Source organism: Elgaria multicarinata, chromosome 9, assembly GCF_023053635.1.
Source record: "Elgaria multicarinata webbii isolate HBS135686 ecotype San Diego chromosome 9, rElgMul1.1.pri, whole genome shotgun sequence".
Taxonomy (NCBI): Eukaryota; Metazoa; Chordata; class Lepidosauria; order Squamata; family Anguidae; genus Elgaria; species Elgaria multicarinata.
In genome coordinates, this window is record NC_086179.1 from 2,682,062 (window position 1) to 2,690,457 (window position 8,396).

Consider the following 8,396-nt stretch of genomic DNA (forward strand, 5'->3'; position numbering starts at 1 on the left):
GTACTTACAAGAAGTTAATGGTGAAACTTAAAATAAATCTCTTGCTGGTTTGTGACTTCTGGAACATGGAGAAATTTCCTTATGAAATGGAAACCTCTGGACAATGGGCTTAAAATGAGTTAGTGGCTGTGAATGTTTCAGGGGCTTCTGACATAGCAGCCTCCCCAACCAGGTGGTCATCCAACAGGTCTGGTGGGCCCTTGGTTCGGGGAGGCTGACATGGAGGGCCGTTTAGGCTTCTGCTTGGGGAGCTAGGGGTGGCAACGGCCGACAGAAAGCTCTGGCATGGGCTGGTCCATGAAGTCACGAAGAGTCGGAAACGACTGAACGAATAAACAACAACAAGTTTTTGAAACAACATTGTGATTTGTTTCTGATGTTCACTGTGCTCAATGAACTAGCTTTACGTATCACACACCCAGAGCATTCTCCTCCTGTGGGTCCTTTTCACTGGAAGGGCAAAAATTGCCTCCTCTTCAGACAAGCAGCAAAGAAAGGTGCTGGTTTGACCGGTAAGTCATCTTCATCCGTGGGTTTTGTAGACCTTCTCCTTTCAGCCACGGGACGGATCTTCTGGGGCTACTGATCCCATCCCTCTGGCCTTTTCCATGGGAAGTTGGGTGCCCTGCGATGCAGAGCTGGAACAAAAGGTTTCTAGAAGTGAAATTTCCAAGCAACGGGGAAGCAGGGGAGTATTTTGCTCTCTTTTAAATGAACTTAGAAAAATCAAGGCTGTTCTCTCTCCCTAGCTGCAAATGTGGTTGAACTCCTCTTTCCCGCTCATTCTCTTTGGCCTGCTGATCGTCAGCTTCATCGTGCCAGGTGAGTTCCTGCTGGACAGCGTCGATTGAGCTGAGGCCTGGCAGGATGGCTTGGCCCCCAATTTATATACTGACCCTAGAATAGTTGTTTTAAATGATATTGCTGTTTTTATGCTTTTAAATTTTTGTATATTTGTATTTAATGTTCACTGTTTTTAACTTTTGTAAACCGCCCAGAGAGCTTCAGCTATGGGGCAGTGTGTGTGTGTGTGTGTGTGTGTGTGTGTGTGTGTGTATATATATATATATATATATATATATATATATATATATATATATCAGGGGCACATCTAAACACTTCAGACTCATTCTTACTCCTGCTGCCTACAGGGTTTTTAAAAAACTCACAGGGATGAAAGCTGGAAGGAAAGATGTGAAACAGAGATCCATAAAACATTTTTTATTTCCAAAACACACCCACCCACTTAACCATCACCCAAAAAGAGGACACCAATTTGCATAACGGTTACATATGCAAATTTATAGGTACTGGTGCAAAATTAGAAAGGATAACTGTCGTAGGAAGCACAGTACATCTCATTATCCTGGAGGAGATTAACTAGGGCCACAGCTAGACCGAAGGTTTCTCCTGGGATCATCCAGGGTCCGCCCCTGCCTGAGCACTGGATCCCCTGTGTGTCACCTAGATGGACAGCTTTAACCCCTGGACAATCCAGGGATAAACCATAGGTCTAGCTATGGCCTAGGTGGCCTTTGTGCCTCCTCCGTCTGCTGTGGAGGAGCAACATCAGGGCCTTTGCCTGCTCTCCCTCCTCATGGTTCTTCAACTTTAAATCTGCTTGTACTGGAGCACCTCTTCAAATAAAAGACTGCCTTCTGCCAGCTCTCCAAAACAGAGGACTGATCCCTATGAAGTAACACAACTGGCCACCCTACGCACCCTGACAATGTGGATCACCCTGAACTGCCTAGGGTGTCCCTCCAACAGCCTCCAGCTCAGCATTTCCTTTCCACGTCTCCTCCGTGTCCTCACAGCTTCTTCTAGGAAGAAGCTTCTCCAAACAGCCCACCATGAACTGGGTTCACACGCATAACAAGCCGTGGTGCGGCCCCTGCTGCAGCTTGCATTTTAAAAGCGGCGAACGACAAGCCCCCCACGTAAATGAACCCACGGGGGCTTGCAGTGATGTGAATCAGGCCAGCATGTCCAAAAGGCATCGCTCTCTATCCTCAATCCGACAAGCAGTTTTTAGCCTCTCTCTTTCTCTCTCTTCCTCTGAATTCTGACCCTCCCCTCTTCCAAAAGTCACCCACTGCTTAACCCTTGACCATGCTTTTCCTCTCCTCCGGCAGGCACAAATGGAGGATCGTGCCCCGGGGGCTGGATGGCCTACCAGAACCACTGCTATGGAGTCTTTTACGAAAAACTGACCTGGAATGCTGCAGAGGCAAGAGGATATTCTTGTAGCTTCTGGGCACAAAATTACTGCCTATATGTCAAACTGTGCATGGTTGTAGCGCAGGATCCCTCCAGCTCCACGCAGATTAGTATAAGAAACAAGGGACCCCCCCTTTTTCCCACCTCCTTTGTTGGCTCATGCATGGCTGCACTCATGCATTATAGCATGCTGCTGGCCATTACCTTTAATTATGCAAACCGCCTAGAGAGCTTTGCAATTAATAATAATAATAATAATAATAATAATAATAATAATAACAACAACAACAACAACAACAACAACAACAACAACAAGATCCAAGCACTCTTCTCAATTCTCCCAGAGTGCAGGACACAGAATAATGGGCTCAAATTACAGGAAGCCAGATTCCGGCTGGACATCAGGAAAAACGTCCTGACCGTTAGAGCAGTACGACAATGGAATCAGTGACCTAGAGAGGTTGTGGGCTCTCCCACCCTAGAGGCCTTCAAGAGGCAGCTGGACAGCCACCTGTCAGGGATGCTTTAAGGAGAATCCTTGCATTGAGCAGGGGGTTGGACTTGATGGCCTTGTAGGCCCCTTCCAATGCTACTATTCTATGATTCTTTCCAGAACGCCATCTAACCATTCACCTGACTTATCTTTAAGTACAGGAAGAGAGAAAGGGAGGAGAATCGCACTGAACCACGTGCTGTTCCCTTGCCAAATGCACTCACCCACCTGTGGTGCTGTGGTGGGGTGGATCGTGCCCTTCTTACCTTTAACGCATGAAAGGTTGGGTCCTTAGCCATACAGACATGCAAGTGTACGTCCCACCTTTGAAATGGCGCACAGGTAGTGACGGAAACACGATCCCTTTTTCCTTTAATTAAATGAGTGTTTTGGGAAGCAGTGTGTGGCGCAGAGCGGTAAAGCAGCAGTTTCTGCAGCCGAAACTCTCCCCACGGCCTGAGTTCGATCCCAGCGGATGCTGGTTTCAGGCAGCCGGCTCAGGTCGACTCAGCCTTCCATCCTCCCGAGGTCAGTAAAATGAGTACCCAGTTAGCTGGGGAAAAGGTAATCACGGCTGGGGAAGGCAACGGCAAACCACCCCGCTATAAGGCCTGCCAAGAAAACGTCAGCAGAGGCTGGCGTCCCTCCAGGAGTCAGTAATGACTCAGCGCTTGCACGAGAGGTTCCTTTCCCTTCCTTCCTGGGGGGGAGCAGCACAGCCGAGAATTGAAGCACCCTCCCCGCACCCTCCCTCCCGTTCATTCCTTCTCTGTCTCCCTCAGAAAGAATGCCAGAGCTACAATGGACACCTGGCCTCCATCCTCAGCTGGGCAGAGGCGGACCTGGTGGCCTGGCACATAGTCAGCAACTACAAACGCCTGGGATATGTCTGGATTGGGCTGCGTGACCGCTGGAAGGTACGCGCCAGGCCATTGATTCACCTTCCTTTCCCATAGCCTTGCCCAGCCTGGAACCCTCTAGGTGTGTTGGACTACAACTCACCATCCCATAATCCCAGGCCAATGCCAATGCTGGCTGAGGGATGCTGGGATTTGTAGTCCAAGACATTAGAGAGCATCAGGTTGAGGAAGGTTAGGCCCTTTCTACACCGTGGGTTTTCCCCGGGGACGTCCCTGTGCATCCAAATGAGGCACAAGGGATCCCGGGAGCAGGCAGGCGACCCCGAAGCACTTATCTTGATTTTTCCCATGGTCCCGGGAACATCTCAAGGACCATGGGCAGTGTGGGCACCCATCCCAGCTTCTTCCCTCCTCCCCATGAGTAACGGGGGTCAGCAAAGAGGGAAGGAGCTGCTCCGGGGGGAGTCCAGCGACATCGCTGGGTGAGGAAGGAGCAGGGTCAGGGTGGTTTTTTTTTAAAAAAAAAATCCTTAGTTTTTCGGTGGAGCGCAATTGTGCTCCTTCCACCTGTTTTTTGGGTTTTTTTCAAAATGGCACCTGCAACGTCCCTGTTGTTTTCCAGGATATTGTGCTGGCGTTTGTACGCTAGGGGATGATGCCAGAAGCAGGTAAGTCTGGGATCATCCACCCTCCCTCCCCAAAGGCCTTTAGATGTAGGAAGGGCCTTAGGCCACAGCTAGACTGAAGGTTTCTCCTGGGATCCTCCAGGGTTCGCCCCTGCCTGAGCACTGGATCCCCTGTGCGTCATCTAGATGAACAGGTCTGACCCCTGGACAATCCAGGGATAAACCTTAGGTCTAGCTATGGCCTCAGTCTACAAGAGAGCCACCTTATGTGGTTCTGGCCAACATTTGAGGTCTTAAAAGAGCCGGCCAGCTGTGAGGCTGCCGCCTCCCGCTTCACATCATGGCCATAGAGGGAGTTACGCACGAGCCCCATTTCCATGCCTTGAAAGAACAGGGGTTGTGAGTCCAACCACCGGTCCAGTATTGTTGACGCTGTGGCCTTAGCTAGACCTACCCGTTATGCCGCGACGGAGGAGGGAAGATCTCGCGCTGTGTTTAACGCGACATCCCTTCTCTGTTTACACGCAACGCGCGATGACCTCAGAAAGAGAGGCGCTGCGACCGCCATTTTTTTTAGATTAAAGGGCCAGCAGCGCACGAACGCTCGTGCACAAAAGATAAGTCCTTTTTAAAATTTAAATTACTTTCCCCGCTCCCCCACACCCTACCCCGATGGGTGCAGCGCCCCTGTGCGTGGTGGCTCCAGGCTCCTCACGAGGAATCGCACGGAGCTGGGTCAACCTGTGGCAACCGGCCACACGTTCCGCAGTCTCCAGCTCAGCCCGGGACCGTGGAAAAAATGGGGCCAAAGGGGACGGCTATATCCCAGGGCAGGGAGGGATCATCCCTCCCTGATCCCGGGATCCCCTGTGCATCATGGGATCACCCCAGGATAAACTCTCTGGAGCTTCAGGCAGGGCTCTTTCCTAGCCCTGTTAGGAGTCTCCACGCGATGCGCTTTGCAGCGCTGTTCCCTGAAAACACCGCAGCATCACCGCAGCGAGGCGGGAACAATAAGTAGAGATGCCAAGAAGGGAGCACAGGCGATCCAGCCAGAAAAACCACAGCGCCAGCAGCCATTCAGCTTACGAAGTCCACCCCTGCCCCTCTGCTCTGCCTTCCCATGCTTACCCGGACCTATCGTGGGCCTAAGTCCACCCCCAGCAACACCCACTGGGCTTAACCCGAAATATCGCGGCAAAAAGACACTGCAAAAAAAACACAGTTTCAGGGGTAGAAGCCAGTTGGCAGCTCCATCATACAAACATTGCAGCCCCACTGCACAGCCATAGACACACACAGAGAGAGAGACAGAGAGAGAGAGCTGACATGGAAAAGGTATTTTGCCCAACCAAGTAATAAGAAACCTGCATCTCAGTTTCAGGGGGAGTTTTATGGTCCTGTAAATTCTCCCTGAGCCTCAGGATTCTCCTCTCCTGAGAAGGGCTGCCCTGCCTCGGATTTCTGCAGTTGTGGGGACCATCTGCCAGGGGGTGGGAGCGGTTCTGCGCCTTTCTCAGCAAAGACCCTTCTCCTTTGTCTCTGCAGGTCAGACAATTTAGATGGGCAGATGATTCCCCAGTCAAGTACACAGCATGGACTGAGTTTGAGCCCGTCTTTTTAACACTGTCAAAATACTGTGTCTTTCTGATAGACTTTAAAGGTGAGGAGAGGCTTAAAGAAAGAAGACCCACCAGAAGCCGGAGCACCGGAGGGATTTGAACTGGGCGGAAGCGGGGAGGGGAGTCAAATTTGGATTCACTGCCTACCAGGCATGGGGGAGAAAAATATGAGCTAACTTCCTGTGCAGGACACGGAATAATGGGCTCAAGTTAAAGGAAGCGAGATTCTGGCTGGACATCAGGAAAAACTTCCTGACTGTTAGAGCAGTACGACAATGGAACCAGTTACCTAGGGAGGTGGTGGGCTCTCCCACACTAGAGGCCTTCCAGAGGCAGCTGGACAAGCATCTGTCAGGGATGCTTTAGGGTGGATTCCTGCCTTGAGCAGGGGGTTGGACTTGATGGCCTTGTAGGCCCCTTCCAACTCTGCTATTCTATGATTCTATGATTCTATGTCCTCAACTTGGTTTCCCACCAGCATTGAGGCCCAACACAAAAATGCATATACTTTTTAAAAAATACATTTTATTTTTCAAGGCTAAACATTCAGGGCAAACCGAACAGGTCCAACTGGTGTGATGCAGAGGCTGAGTTCCAGCGATTGAGCCAGGGTCAGTCCCAAAAGCACATCAGCAGGCAGTCCAACGCTGAAACACAGGAAGTTCCAGAGCAGAGCTACAACACCGAGGAAAGACAAGGGTACTGGGGAAACACATGTTCTATGCACAGAGCAATGTTCAGTGCATAGAGCGGAAGGCTTTTACGCATGAGCCTTTCAGAGCCCCAGCAATAGCACAGCTAAAGGCCATAAGCGACATGTAAGGAACGGTCTACTCACACGCAGAGCCTGGCTCATGAGTAAACCTTTAATCACGAGGAACCCATATTCCTCAGGCAGACACAGCTGCATCTGGCAGCCAGCTGAGACTGAACATTTGGTGCTTCCATTGCTTAGGGCTCGGTGGCTGCCTGATGCCTGCCTCCAAGTCTGACAGGGGGCTAATGAAACGAAGGGTCGACCACCCTCAACTCCCATGAAGGCCCAGCATCCCCCTGAACTGCCTTAAGGCTCCTCAATGTGGCCGGCTCCTCCTCCACCTTTGGCTCATGGAGGAATGGCAAAATCTAAGACTGGGAAAATGTGTAATGGAGAGAAACTGAAAGTGACAAATTGACTCTTCTCCTTCATGTATTCATAGAATAGCAGAGTTGGAAGGGGCCTCTAAGGCCATCCAGTCCAACCCCCTGCTCAATGCAGGAATCCACCCTAAAGCATCCCTGACAGATGGTTGTCCAGCTGCCTCTTGAACGCCTTCAGTGTGGGAGAGCCCACAACCTCCCTAGGTAACTGATTCCATTGTCGTACTGCTCTAACAGTCAGAAGTTTTTCCTGATGTCCAGCTGGAATCTGGCTTCCTTTAACTTGAGCCTGTTATTCCGTGTCCTGCGCTCTGGGAGGATCAAGAAGAGATCCTGGCCCTCCTCTGTGGGACAACCTTTCAGGTATTTGAAGAGTGCTCTCATGTCTCCCCTCCATCTTCTCTTCTCCAGGCTAAACACGCCCAGTTCTTTCAGTCTCTCTTCATAGGGCTTTGTTTCCAGACCCTTGATCATCTTGGTTGCCCTCCTCTGAACATGCTGCTCTTCTTCTCCTTCTCCTTCTCCTTCTCCTTCTCCTTCTCCTTCTCCTTCTCCTTCTCCTTCTCCTTCTCCTTCTCCTTCTCCTTCTCCTTCTCCTTCTTCTTCTTCTTCTTCTTCTTCTTCTTCTTCTTCTTCTTCATGGTTCCCCAAGATAACCTACATTTCCTCTGGGTTGGGAAGTTGGGTCCAGGGCAGGATCTACACTACTGATTTATCACAGTTTATAGCAGTTTTGACAACTGTTCAGGGCCAGGACACATTACATATACAAACCGTTTTCAAAGTGTTATATCCTACTCGGTGTAGATCTGGCCCAGCTGTGAGTGGGGAGGCTGGCCACCTGGCAGGAGTTCCTACATGGAAGCCAGGGAAGGGCAGACACTTCTGACGCCATTCCTTTGCCGTCTTCTAGGTTATAAGGAATGGAGTACTGCCAGCTGCCAAGAACCCACTGCCTACCTGTGCAAGTTCATGTCCTCCTGAGGAGGCCCACCTGCTCCCTCAAGGTCAGCGTGCCCTGCACACGCACACACACCCCAGACTCATCTAGCAGCCCCATTCCTTCCAAGCCGAAAAGTCCTCTCCAATTCAACGCCCGCCCCCCGGTGTGCCATGGGTCAGACATTCTCGGCACGGTGACAGCAATAAACTCTCTTTCAAGGCACACGTGGCTCTGCGTTTGCCTCTTTCACAGCGGTGAAAGCTGCTTCTGTGCAGCTGGGGGTTATCAAGGGGAGGGGGCCAGCTGAGGAGTGGAGACCCCAGTTGGTGCTGGGACGTGAGTGGGCCATGAGCCTGAACCAACAACCATTATACAGTGACGGAGATGGGGGCCTGTCCGGACAGGCAGAAGTATCTAGGGTGATCCTATGAAAAGGAGGACCGGGCTCCTGTATCTTTAACCGTTGCATAGAAAAGGGAATTTCAGCAGGTG

At 50.9% G+C, this 8,396-nt stretch overlaps 1 protein-coding gene across 1 annotated transcript; it reads left to right on the forward strand.

Moving 5' to 3' along the window:
• Positions 1–755: 755 nt before the first annotated feature.
• LOC134403950 (snaclec coagulation factor IX/factor X-binding protein subunit A-like) lies at positions 756–7,945 on the forward strand. The gene is made up of 5 exons (XM_063134495.1): positions 756–822; positions 2,136–2,230; positions 3,496–3,630; positions 5,748–5,862; positions 7,875–7,945. The coding sequence occupies exons 1-5, from the start codon at positions 756–758 to the stop codon at positions 7,943–7,945; spliced, it is 483 nt and encodes a 160-aa protein (XP_062990565.1).
• Positions 7,946–8,396: the final 451 nt, after the last annotated feature.

Bases quoted from the DNA above. Each gene is read 5' to 3' on its own strand.
- LOC134403950 (XM_063134495.1), top strand. From the start codon at position 756: ATGTGGTTGAACTCCTCTTTCCCGCTCATTCTCTTTGGCCTGCTGATC. The intron at 823-2,135 runs GTGAGTTCCTGC...CTCCTCCGGCAG, and splicing joins CGTCAGCTTCATCGTGCCAG to GCACAAATGGAGGATCGTGC. The intron at 3,631-5,747 runs GTACGCGCCAGG...TTGTCTCTGCAG, and splicing joins GGCTGCGTGACCGCTGGAAG to GTCAGACAATTTAGATGGGC.